The sequence below is a fragment of the Marmota flaviventris genome, chromosome 2, assembly GCF_047511675.1.
Source record: "Marmota flaviventris isolate mMarFla1 chromosome 2, mMarFla1.hap1, whole genome shotgun sequence".
Classification (NCBI taxonomy): domain Eukaryota; kingdom Metazoa; phylum Chordata; class Mammalia; order Rodentia; family Sciuridae; genus Marmota; species Marmota flaviventris.
In genome coordinates, this window is record NC_092499.1 from 110434497 (window position 1) to 110448428 (window position 13932).

The 13932-nt window shown below is 38.4% G+C and overlaps 1 protein-coding gene across 8 annotated transcripts in view; it reads right to left on the bottom strand.

Moving 5' to 3' along the window:
* Positions 1-13932, bottom strand: part of Csnk1g1 (casein kinase 1 gamma 1) — a 146847-nt gene that overhangs the window by 5284 nt on the left and 127631 nt on the right. For 7 of the 8 annotated variants that reach the window (XM_071608375.1, XM_071608377.1, XM_071608380.1 and 4 more), the window contains one exon: positions 4359-4465. In XM_071608375.1, the coding sequence (XP_071464476.1) occupies positions 4359-4465 (107 nt within the window). Of the gene's footprint in view, positions 1-4358; positions 4466-5455; positions 5590-13932 lie in introns of those variants that run through there. The other variant, XM_071608381.1, reaches the window with a different exon arrangement.

Below are 13932 nucleotides of genomic sequence, written 5' to 3' on the forward strand. Positions count from 1 at the left end.
ATTCTTTCTTTCCTCTAAAACTTGGCTTGAGTTCTGCTATGCCAATGAAGTCTTCCTTGACCATTCACAGTGATTTCTTGGCCCCTTCAGCCTTCTAGGAATGATAATGTAAGTGTACTGGAGAATTCCTTGTTATTTCACCTAATATCATGTCTTATCTCTCCAGGCAGACCTTGAGACTCTAACTTAGAGTTCTTAGTACAGGTTTTTTCTTTTTGGTATCAGGGATTGAACCCAGGGGCTGTATAACCATTAAGCCACATCCCCAGCCCATTTTTATATTTTACTTAGAGACAGGGTCTTGCTGAGTTGCCTGATGCCTTGCTAAGTTGCTGAGGCTGGCTTTGAACTTGCAACCCCTCTGCTTCAGCTTCCCAAGCTGCTGGGAGTACAGGCATGCACTACCATGCCCAGCCCAAGTACAAGTTTTGATGAGCACAACAAGACTGCAAGAATTTTCAACAGGATCATGTGACTGACATCTCACAGGAAAAATATAGACCACAACAATGTCAGATTACACAGACACATATTCGCAAAACGAATAGGCCAAATGTGCTCTTTGAAACCATAAGAATATAAATCCTACCTCCATAAAACCCAACTGTTATCTTTAATACATTCCCATCCCTAGGAAAGCCCTGTAGGCAATTTGGCCTAGAACAGTTAGGGATCAGAAACCAGTGCCCAACCCAATCACTGAAGAAAATAAAAATGAGGTAGTCAGAGTCCAGCAGGCTGTTATCATGGTGTAGAATGTGGCCCTATGCATGAAGGCAATGTGGGAGAGTTTCAATTCCAGACTGCAATAGACCAGCAAGTTCAGGAGCACCTGGAAGATCACAAGCATTGTCCAGGAAGAGAGCTAGGGGGTTCCCTATCTTGCAGCAAGAATGTTTGTCACCGATAATGAATCCTTTAGGTGTTCCATTTCCATATATACCCCCTGTTGTTGCCAAGAAAGCATTCGAGAAGCCTTCTCTGGGAGAAGTGACAGGCTCCAATATTTCCATCAGCTGAGTCAGCCCTTGGCCTACTATACTCTCATAGGAATAAAGAAAGTGAACAGAAAACAAACAAAATAACCCCCAAAACAACAACAATAAAATGTCCATCTTTCCCTAAGGGGTTCTTTTTTGAGACTCCCACTCTACAGATAGAAGAATTAGCTAAAGAAAAAAAGATACTTTTTTTTCCAGAGCGGCCAATTTCCAAGTTAGAAACCCAATTGCAGAATGTGAAATTATCTGGTAACAACATCAATCCTTGTGGTTGGCAAGGGAACAACTGATACCTGAACAACTGCTATATTAACCTTTTTTTACCTCAGTCTCTCTCCCTTTAATAATACCTGGCCATATTATTTTGGGAGAAAATTTGCTCTGCCAAAAATAAAAAAAGACAATTTTGGATAATGTGGAATGTTATTTGCAGAGGTGGCAGAGAAAAATGAGGTAGGTTTAAAAAGAAAGAAGGAACAGATTAATTTCTGGGTGTAGGCCTGCCCCACCCCTACTTTGTGGATCTAGTTCCCCAGTCTGGGTGGTTATGGCACAGGAGGCATATGGAAGCCATTTATGTTTCCTAAAGCATTTTGTTTGGCTTTGCCAATCCCAGCCTAGTCTGGTCCGCTCCCCTTGCATGTGTACTAGAGAGAGGGACTCACCACAGGTTGAGCATTTTCAGGCAGCTACAGAGTATGTAAAGAGAAAAAACACAGAAAGGAAGAAAGAAAGAAAGAGAGATATTAGTCCACAAAGATGAGATGGAAGCGACTCCCTGTGAGCCATGCAAACATGCAGTATGTGTCTGTGTTTAGTTTCTTCCTGTTGAGGTAGGCTGAGTAGACCACTTTGTTTCCACATTAAAGTTGAGGGGGCAGGAGCCTGACAGAAGCAACAAGGTGGGAAGTGGATCTTAGGGGGAAGGCAAAACAGAAAGAATTGGTAGAAGTCCCAGGATAGCCTTTCTTGAGCAACTTTCAGGAAGGTGGCAGGGGAAAGAGCAAATGACCCTGCCTGTAACAACTCAGTCAGGCACACTTGAGCTATTTGGTTCTCGAACGAGGTCTTCCTGTACAATGTTGAGCTATCCTCTCCTACACCGAGGGAAAAAGAAGTCCCTTGCTTTCTACAAGCACAACATGCCTGACTAAAGCAACTAGCAGTTAACTCTTGCTCCAGAGAGGGAGAAAAGGTTTAAGAGACACTTTATCTTATCAGATGAACCAGAGGGAGGATGGTCACTGCTGTGGTCATAACCACCAGAGAAGTGCCTAAATCTACTCTTATTAATTCTCAGGAGAAATGAGGTTCAGGTTTATAAGGTCACAGCTGAAGTCTAGATAACTTGAAATGCCTGTGTACTTATATAACAAAAAATCAACTGAAAAGCTGCTTGCCCTCCTCACCCTTCCAACCATACTTAAACAAGGACATGTGTCCTGCAGCTAACAGAAAAAAGAAAGCCAAATGTTCATTTTGCTCACAGAACAAAAACCAAAATCCTATATTTTCACTTCACAGAAAACAAGTTGGATGAGGAACCCAAATTCAAAAGCTTGGAAGTGAAGGTGTCACAGTCTCCCAATACCCAAGACAAATCTTAATATAGGCAACAGCGCCCCTTACCCAATAAACAGGCTGCATGAACAAATGGCATCCCAGCTGCATGCAATGAGGGGTTTTTCAAGACGCCTCATGTTTCTCTAGCTGAGACTTCTTCCCAGGAGAATGATCAAGCAAGTAGACACATGGCTACCCTGTCCCTGCCCCACCACCCCCAGAGGGCCAAGAATAACAACACATGGCTGGGCCCTGACAGTTCCCTACACAAGATGGATTGGTAGCACATAAAATCATCAGGGAAATAGCAAACAAAATGCCCTATTCCATAAGCTGTTGGAAGACTGGTCAAATACAATGGCTCCCCTTCTGGCTTCTACACCTTTCAGAAGGCCCAAACCTGGAACTGGTGGCAAAGATGCACAGTGGTCTTTGTTGTTACATGGGAAGACTTTAAACTCTCTTTATATTCTAGAATTTGGATTTTACCACAACAGAATACACCAAACTGAACTCTATGTGAATGGCCCTCTATCTTACACACAAGACACAAACACCATACTCACATACACAATTACTGTACACGTTTACCAAAATGAAATTAGATGAATGGGTTCAAAAAATAAATCTATATTAGGCATATCATAAGACTAAAGTCCATTTGATCTTTGTATTCAAAGTATAATATTAAATTCAGAGTAGAACTTCTAAAAGCAACAGCCACAAGTGTGAACTAGGAGTGGGAGGTAGAGGTAGTTATAGATATGGCTGTGTTTCAAGATCAGATCATGCTTCATGGTTCCTAACCTTGGTTGCACATTAGAACTACATGAACTTTTAAATTTTTTCATGCTCAGGCCAGATTCCAATAAACAAATCAGAATCTCTAGGGCCAGACTCGGGCATCTGTATTTTCTAACATGTCCCAGGTGACTCCAAAGTGCTGCCAGGGTTAAAACCCAGAAGGTAAGAATACCTTAATATTTATTGAGGAGAATGGAAGAAAAATTGAGTTCCCAAACATGGCCAAAGTTCCTGAGAATAGGAGATATGTTTCCTTACTAAAAATGGTCTGCTGGCATAACCCTCCCAGAAAAAAGGGATAGAAGTGGCAAAATGCTGCGTTTGCAGCAGAATCAGCAATTATTTCACCTTCCATCCCAGAATTTAAGAGTTTAAACACAGACCATGCAGATAGCACCAAGGGACTGGTGATATGGGCAGAGCAAGACATATACATGCAAGAGAAGCAGAAAAAGGCATGAGGGTAACTGCCTCACCTTCTTGGGATTAGGGTCACTTCCCTTCCTTTCCAAAACACTCACAGGTGCAAACTATTTTTCTTGTCTTAAGTCTCCAGAATCATTTGAGAGCCCTGAAACCCTTGTTCCAGAACTGAACACCCACGGTTGTTGGCCAACAATCAAAAATTTAATGCTGTTCAGCACAGTTCATGGTTTAAAAGTTTTTTTTTTTCCCCCCTCATAGGAAGTATGAAACTCTAGGACTCCCAGAGGCTCATGGCTAGTATCTGCTGTAGCCCTTACAATGTAATTCTTATAGTTCATTATATCCTTTGCACCAGGTGGACTAGAAAAACTTGACTATTGTCCCATAAATCACAGCTAAAGAAGGGCAGCAGCAGCCTTAAGATAGCATGCAAAAAACAAGGGAAGAAAGCTATGGACAGCAGCATGAAGAATCCAAGTCTGAGATGAGCAGTACACAGAGAGGAGGAGACAGAAAAGATTTTCCAATCCATGACTCAAGAACCCCCTTGACATATGAACGTACTTAGCTTCCTCCACTACCTCCACCTCGGCATGAGCTGTGATTGGTGCATTGGAGTGCGCTCCTGTGGGGTCATCAACATTCAGCTCTCCATTGGTTGAGCTAACCACCTGAAAAAGAAAGACAGATTGTGACAAGCACCATGGCAGTATGAACCTCCTGCCAGCACCAGAGTGGGTCACTAAAGGAGATTATGTCTCTAATTTTAGGCTAGAGTCAGGCAGTGTCTAGAATGTTTGTTTTCCTGGGTTAATAGGCCAAGTGTCCTAATTCAGGGAAGATTCCCAGACCCATATCATGTGAGAATACTAAATTCAATGATATAAATGATAATAATTACTTCTACACTGAGAGCTACTTTGTGTCATGCTCTCCTCTACACTGTGTGTGTGTGTGTGTGTGTGTATAAATTTTGTTTGGTGCTGGGGATCAAAGCCTGATTTCATTGTGCATGTTAGGCAAGCACTCTATCATGAAATATACCCCATCCCATGTGTGTATGTAAAATTAATCCTCACAAAAATCCCAGGAAATAGGTAATATTACTTTCTTTTTATAGATGGAAATGCTAAGAAATAACGTAACCAAAGGTTAAGTTAGCGTTTGTGGACTTCCATGAGAAAAATTTGTCCTAAACATAGATTCTTTCATACTGCAAAAATGCATACAGTACTTTATCATATTAAAAATAACTGTACAGCTGACCTCTAATGATAAAATCACTTTGCTCCCTCGACCATCGTGGGCAAATTGCACTCCTCTGTTTATTATGCTATAGTCATATAGACTCAGTAATGATGGTTTAAAAAAAAATCTGAAAAGGAAACTAAAAGTGGTCACCAAAAACTATGAAAAATCACACTTTCCTTCAGAAATTTCTTCATGGTTTTGACCACTGGTTTGAAGTTACTTGAATAACAAGACTGCCACATCCTCTCTGGTGAGAGGGAAAAACAATAAGGAAACACTTTCCCTTAGAAAATCAGTCTTATTTCAACGACCTTTATTTCAGGTTCACTGTCATCCCAGTTCACACTGATGGTCCCCCGAACTGTAAATGAAGGCTCTCACTCCTGTCATCTGGTTAATGTGGACCCGATCAGGCTTCTCTTGCTTGTGCAGCTGCTTCTGCCACCTGGTTTCATTTTCAGCACATGATTCCTGTTTATGTGGGTGCTGGGGAGTGGGAAAAGGGACCCCGCTGGACAAACCACTCTGCTGTTAAAGACCTTGGCTGAAACATGGGAGAGAACCACAAAATAGGATAAATGGTTCAGATATCATATGCCCTATTTGAGACTGTTCTTACAGGTTGATGTGAGAATTATATAAGAAATGTATGAGACAGTGTTAGGTACAATACCTGGTACACAATAATGAAGGCTGCACAGCACAGGAATAAAAATGGGTTCTAGAGTTAATCAGCCTTGGGTTTGAACCCTAGCTCTAGCACTTACTTGCTGCTGGTCCCTGGGCAAGGTCCTTGACCTTTCTATGCCTGAGTGTCCTAGTCTGTAAGTGGGGAAACAATATTGCTTATTACCTAATGGGGTCAGAGTAACTAATCCATATAAAGTACTTGGCCCAATCCATAAAAAGTACTTGGCTTGGGTCTTGACACATGGTAATGGATTAATAAATGTTCATTTTACTGTTATTCTCCCTCCATAAATGTTTATATATTGATTTGTTGTGGTATTATGGACTGAACACAGAGCCTTGCACATGCCAGGCAATAATCTACCGTTGAGCTACATCCCCAACCTTTTAAAAGTTTATTTTGTGATAGGGTTCTCAGTTGTGTGATCTCCTTCCTCAGCCTCTCAAATAGCTGGGGTTATACAGGAGTGTGCCACTATGCCTAGATCATAAATGTTTAATATTGTTATTATTTTTGTAGTTCCGGGGATTGAACACAGGATCTTTTGCATGCTAATTAAGTACTCTATCAATGAGCTACAACCCCAGCCCATAAATGTTTACTTATACCTATCTCTAGCTTTAGGTGCTTACTAGCAGCTAGACCACAAAAATTTCCTAGCATTTCATATGTCTTACACTTTCTAATTTCTCTTCCCTATGAATTCAGTCCACAATAAAAATTCTTGGGTGATCAAAGGAAAAAGAGGTTATTTCCATTTTACATAAAGAAGAAGGTAGGAGGAAAAAGTTGGTAGAGCAGCCTTTGGGGAAGACAGAATGAATACTACCCCATCAGCAATTTACAGTCACCATTATTTCTAAACCAGAATAATTACTGCTCTTACATAAGATCTTTTAAAAATTAAAATAATGTGGAACTGCGGTTGTGGCTCAGCGGTAGAGCGCTTGCCTAACGTGTGAGGCCCTGGGTTCGATCCTCAGCACCACATATTAATAAAATAAAATAAAGGTATTTTGTCTACCTACAACTAAAAAATATTTTAAAATAATGCTGTATAGTTAGTGAAAAAACTACAGCTGGATCCAAGTTTCAGGTCAGCCTCAGAAATCTGGAGAGAGGGGTTATGGTTCAGTGGTAGCGCACCTGCCTAGCATGTGTGAGGCACTGGGTTCGATTCTCAGCATCACATATAAACAAATAAATGAATAAAGGTCCATCAATAACTAATAAAAAATTTAAAAAAGAAAAAGAAGAAACCTGGAGAGACCCTAAGCAACTTAGTGAGACTATCTCAAATAAAAATGGATGAGGATGTATCTCAATGGTAGAGCACCCCTAGGTTCAATCCCCAATACCAAAACCAAAACAAAACAATAAAAAAAAAAAAAAACCTCAAAAAACTCCTACAACATTAAATTTGGACTTTGTGTGAGGGAGACCCAAATTTCTACTACTAATTAAATTTAGCATCTCTGAATAATAGATAACCTGATCATATGTATAATCATCTGGCATGATTAATACTATACAGCAAAGTATTCTTGTTCCTTCTTTTAAAAAAACAAAACTGGTGACTGCTATAGATTAAAAGGGATTAGGAAGGCTGGAGTTGTAGCTCAGTGCTTGCCTTGCATGTGTGAGTCATTGGGTTCTATCCTCAGCACCACATAAACATAAATAAATTAACTAAAAGTACCGTGTCCATCTATAACTAAAATAAATTAATTATATATATGTATGTGTGTGTGTGTGTGTGTGTGTATAAATAAGATTAGGAGACTAAGGGATTGAAGGAGACTGAAGAGGCCTAACAACCCATGCAATGCATGTATCTTGTTTAGAACTTAAAAACTATAATAGTGATTTTGGGGACAACAGGAATTGAGGGAAATGTGATGTAGATTATGAAATTATTACTTTTCTTAGAAATGACAATGGTGTTATTGGCTACATGAGAGAATATCTTCTTAGGAGATGCAGGCTGAAGTATATGGGGTAAGATGTAATGATTGCTGCACCTTATTTTCAAATGATTAGGCAAGCATACACAGAGAGAAAATTAAAGCAAGTGTGGCAAAAATCTTAACGATTTGTTAATCTAGTTCAAGTATTTTCTCAACTTTCCTGTGGATTTGAAAACTTCAAGTTAAAACTGGAGAAAAGGCAATGCTTGTAATCCCAGCAGCTCAGGAGGCTGAGGCAGGAGGATTGTGAGTTCAAAGACAGACTGGGCAATTCAGTGAGGCCCTCAGCACTCAGTGACACACTGTATCCAATAAAATATAAAAAGAGCTGGGGATGTGGCTCAGTGGTTAAGTGCCCCTGGATTCAATCCCCAGTACCACAAAACAACAACAACAACAAAAAGCCAACAACCATCAAACAAAAAAACTGGAGGCAAAAACCCAGCAAAAACAAAAAGTTGAAGAGAAAAGGTTTACAAATAGAGAATCACAGAAATACTCTTAACACTATACTACATTTACTCAGTTCTACATTTGCTTCTGACTGTACGTTAGTGTTAATAACAGTAAATTCATTTAGCACAAGAGTTACAGGAGAAAGCATAGTAAGTTTATTGAAGAACAATTAATGAACTAGACAAGATGTTATATAAAAATGGTTTGGCTTCTACTTATATGAATGAAGTAGTAATAAACATCACACTGAGAATTACCTGGTGATATTGGGTTATAGCGCCTGTTCACAGCATTTCACGTCTTACACTTTCTATTTTCTCTTCCCTATGAATTACTACTCAGCCCACAATCAAAGTTCTTGGGTGATCAAAAGAAGAAGAGGTTATTTCCATTTTACAAACTAGACATCCTGCCTATATCAATGAGCATATGGCCTCAAATAATTCAGGCAGGAATGGGAAACTTTTCACCAGTTTTCTGCCCTTAAACTTAACTGCACTAAAACAAGCCTGGGGAATCAACAGGTATGAATCCAGCATTCACTTAATTATTTCGAGTTGAAGGTACTTTGTCAAATCACTGAACTGTTGTCTGGATGTGTAGTGGAACACTAGTGTGACAGAGATCTGGATTCCAGGCCCAGCTCTACCATCAACATCTTAGGTGAGACTTGTTTACTAATTCTGTAAGAAAGCAAATACCCCCAGCCCTATTTACATCATAAATACCATGGCAGTTAAATACAATGACATCTAGCAAAGAGATCTGAAAAACTGTAAAGAACTTTATGAATGTAATAAATTGACATATTCTTTCTTTTCTGGAGGGGAGGGGGTTCTTACAATGTGGCCCAGTCTGGCATTAAACTCTTGGGCTCAAGCAGTCTTCCCATAGAAAGCTATCTTACAGGTATGTGTCACAGTGACTAGCCTGAATACTGATATTTTAAACAATGTCATTGCCATTATTTTTCTAATTTTTGTTTTAACTTCATTAAAAAATTATTTACTGGAAAACCTGGAATATTACATAAATTTCTTATAATCACTATTAATATTAATTCCACATTCCTCTGGCTATATTACACAAAATTAAAGTAATATTTTATAGGATTACCCATGAGAAAGACTAAGATGAAGTATTATTTAAAATTTTTTTTGGTTGTAAATGGACACAATATCTTTATTTATTCATTTATTTATTTTTACTTGGTGCTAAGGATTGAACCCAGGGCCTCACACCTGTGAGGAAAGTGCTCTACCACTGAACTACAGCCCCAGCCCCCAAAGTATTATTTTTGACGTTCACTACTATTTCTTCTTCTTCTTCTTCTTCTCCCTCTCCCTCTCCCTCTCCCTCTCCCCCTCCCCCTCCCCCTCCCCCTCCCCCTCCCCCTCCTCCTCCTCCTTCTTCTTCTTCTTCTTTTGTACTGGGGAATGAACCCAGGGGTGCTTTAACAGTGAGCTAAGTCCCTAGCCCCTTTTATTTTTTATTTTGAGACAGGGTCTCTCTATGTTACTTAGAGCCTCACTAAATTGCTGAGGCTGGCCTTGAATTTGCAATCATTCTTTTTTTTTTTTTAATAGAAAGATGCAAATGTATTAGCATTAACATACTAACATGTTGCTTATCATAATTCATAATAATTCAAGAACACATTGCTGTTAAATTCTCCAATATTAATCAAATAGCTAATTTATTGGTTTGGCTTACAGGTATTTGAGACTAAACACTTAAGACTCTTAAGCATTTTGTAATTATTAAGAGATCCCATATATTTTTTTAAATGGTTTTAATGTGTGCATACATTTTATGTGTTTTTTCTTAATAAATATATAACCCACAGATTTAATAAATTTAAATCATGAAATTAAGTCCTAATTTTATGCAAAAGAACAGAGAACAATTACCTTTTGTAAAAGGCAATTAAATTCAACAATGTCAAGAGGATGTTTTTCCCTTATTAAAAAAACAGCAATAGCTAATCAAAAGAATTGCTGCTGGTTTCTGGGATGCATATTTGATTAATAGTGTCTTAGCACTGGTATTATGCTTGTATATTTAGGACACAAAAGTTTAATTATTAATGCACTATTCCAAATGACTATCAAGATAAATGTGACCATTTACACTGTCTTTTCTGAATTTGCAATCATTCTGCTTCAGCTTCCTGAGTCTTTGGGACTACAGGCTGGTACCACCACACCCAGATGACTTTTACTTCTTAATATTGGTAATATTCCTTGATATTGGTAATATTCCTTAAAGGATTCCCCAAAATTTGAGTTATTAGTCCCATTTTTCAAAATATCACTGTGAGGAAAAATCAGAGTTGTATACCAAAATAAACAGTACTTCAGCTGATGCGTCAGTCTTAAGTTGCAAGCCCTTGTTCTTGGTCTTAAGAGATTTCAAGAAATTTCATGTGTGTGGTATGTGGTACAAATAAGTAAAGATAAAGTAGGTAAATGGTACAAATGTCTGTCTTCTATCCAAATGCTATATGTATTAAATATATACACATATATGTATACACACACATATAAAAATACATTTTATTTATTTATTTGTTTCTTTGTTTATTGGTAGGGATTGAACTCAGGGGTGCTTAATTACCGAGTCACATCCTCAGCTCCTTTTTCTTCTGACACAGCTCTCCCTAAATTGCCTAGGGCCTCACTAAGTTCCTATATATTTTAAACAACTTTTTTATTTTTGGTACCAGGGATTGAACCTAGGGGCACTTAACCACTGAGCCACATTCTCAGCCCTTTTTAATATTTTATTAGAGATAAGGTCTTGCTGAGTTGCTTAGGGCCTCACTAAGTTGCTGAGATTATAGGTGTGGGTCACCACACCCAGCAACCTTAATTGTTTTATATATTTTAAATTGCACATGAACACAACTTTGTTTTTTTTTAAAATATGGTGTTAGAGGATCAAACCCAGTTGAGCTATATCCCCAGCCCCCCTTTATTTTTTTTCCCTTTAATTTTTTGATAAGAGAAAAAAATACATTGTCTTCTTAACATCTGGTCTTCACTGAGAAGATCTATGGAAATACTGTTAGGATAAGAACTAGTGGGTATGCCCATTAAATAGGTTGAAACAGGAGTGTCCATGTGCTTTATCAGAACAAACTCTTCTCATCTTGGGATTCTGCACTCATTCCCAGGGTAAGGGTGTCTTGCAGGCTTTCCATCAGGCTAAGCATGTTTTACGACATTACCCCTAGAAAGTGAGACAACTTAGAAATATCTGGACATCTGTTGTGTTAGAAAGGTATTGTTGATTTGATTTGAAAAAGCAGAGCCTTTTATGCATTTACAAATGCTGGAGCTACAAGTGGTATAAGCCCAAAGAATCAAGATATAATGAGGAACAGCAGAACTTTGTACAGTATTAGGTAGATGGTGCAAATGGCTGTCCTCTATCCAAAGGCTAAGGAAGCTGGCAGAACTTAGTTTACAGGAAGATAAAATATGCATTTTTCAAAAGTGCTGCCAGAGATACTCTAATTGGGCTCAAATTTTAATCAAAAGATATCTCCCAATGGAGAGTACAAACATTGTCTAAATGAGAACCCCTGTGTTCTAGGACACATCTCTGACAGATTTTACTGTCTGCATATGCCTACGAGGTGATTTCCACCACTCCCCCCAACCTTTTTTGAACTCAAGGATTTGCACAGGCTAGGCAAGCTCCCTATCACTGGGCTACATTCCCTGTTCTGTTTAATTTGAGATAGGGTCTCACTAAGTTGCCCAGGCTGGTCTCAAACTTGTAGTCCTTTCTGCCTTGTCTCCAGACTGATATTACAGGTGTGTACCGCTAATGGCCAGCAATGGCTGTATGCTTATCCCTACTCTATATTGTTTCTTTTCTTTGTATACATTAGTACATGCATACTCACCTGATTTCCCACAATACCCAAAGATCTCTTTCAACTGCATAAAAGTAATTGTTTAGTTAATGCTGACCTGATGAACATTCAGCTGCCTTTAATATTCTGATATTATAAAGAAGCTGGCAATAAAGATTCTAGAACTGCTATGTTCAATATATTGAGCTACTAGCCACATGTGGTTCCCTAAAATCAGGCTAATACAAATGGAGATTCCTGTAAGAGTAAAATATACACTAGACCTCAAAGACTCCATTTAAAAAAATAAATAAATAAAACATCACCTTAGTATTTCTTATTGACTACATGTAGATATTACAGATATTACTGTTTTTTTTTTTTTTTGAGAGAGAGAGAGAGAGAGAATCTTTTTTGTAGGCGGACACAACACAATGCCTTTTTTTTTTAATGTGGTGCTGAGAATTGAACCCGGGTCCCGCCCATGCTAGGCAAGCGCTCTAATGCTGAGCCACAATCCCAGCCCCACCTGTTTCTTTCTTTTTTTAAATTTTTTTTAGTTATACATGGGCACAATATCTTTATTTTGTTAATTTATTTTTATGTGGTGCTGAGGATCGAACCCAGGGTCTCACAAGTGCGAGGTGGGCGCTCTACTGCTGAGCCACAACTCCAGCCCCCACCTGTTCCTTTTTTAATGTGGCTACTATAAAATTTTAAATTACAGATATAATTCATTTTATTTGGGCAGTTCTATTCCAGAACATAAATCTTTAAGTATTTGTACATTTCTGAGGGATATTTATCTGAAACTGGATTCACCAGCTCCAAAGGGTAGATCACACACACACACACACACACACACACACACACACACACATTCTCTCTCTCTCTCTCTCTAATTATGTTTTATTTTTATTAGTTTTATCAGTATAGGAAGACTATTGGGAAAAATAGTAGTCTCTTTCCCCCACACTACCATCCCCTTCCTTATAGTTGATGTCTTTCTTTTTCTTTTATATTTATTTTTTAGTTTTAGGTGGACACATATCTTTATTTTATTTTTATATGGTGCTGAGGATCGAACCCAGCGCCCCACGCATGCCAGGTGAGCGCGGTACTGCTTGAGCCACATCCCCAGCCCCAGCTGATGTCTTTCTTAATTATGTATCTTCAAATAACATACATTTTGATTTTTCATTTTTAAGCATTACATTCACAAGCATACCTTTTCCATCATTTTATTATCCCAATATAGTTTATTTTGACTAGATAATTCCAAAGTGTTCACATTATGACTATTAAAATCTATTTACAACTGAACTATGAAATACATCATGGTTATCTTTTCTTCTGTGCACTTCTTTTTTAAAATTAAAAAATATTTTTAATCGGGGCTGGGGATGTAGCTCAAGCGGTAGCGCGCTCTCCTGGCATGCATGCGGCCCAGGTTCGATCCTCAGCACCACATACAAAACAAAGATGTTGTGTCTGCCGAAAAACTAAAAAATAAATATTAAAATTCTCTCTCTCTCTCTCTTTAAAAAAAAATATTTTTAAGGGGCTGGGGTTGTAGTTCAGCGGTAGAGTGATCACCTAGCATGTGCGAGGCCCTGGGTTTGATCCTCAGCACCACATAAAAATAAATAAGTAAAATAAAGGTATTGTGTCCAACTACAACTAAAATATATATACATATATATATTTTAAAATTCATCTTTACTTAGCTTTTTATATATTAATTGCTAATCACTAATTTTACCCAAACTCTTATTGATTGTAGTGCTGAGGATCAAACCCAGGGTCTTGCACATGCTACACAAATGCTCTATCACTGAAGTATACCCCCAGCTCTCTTTTATTCATTTTAAATAGCTTCTTTCATGATATTATGACATACCAGTATCCTAG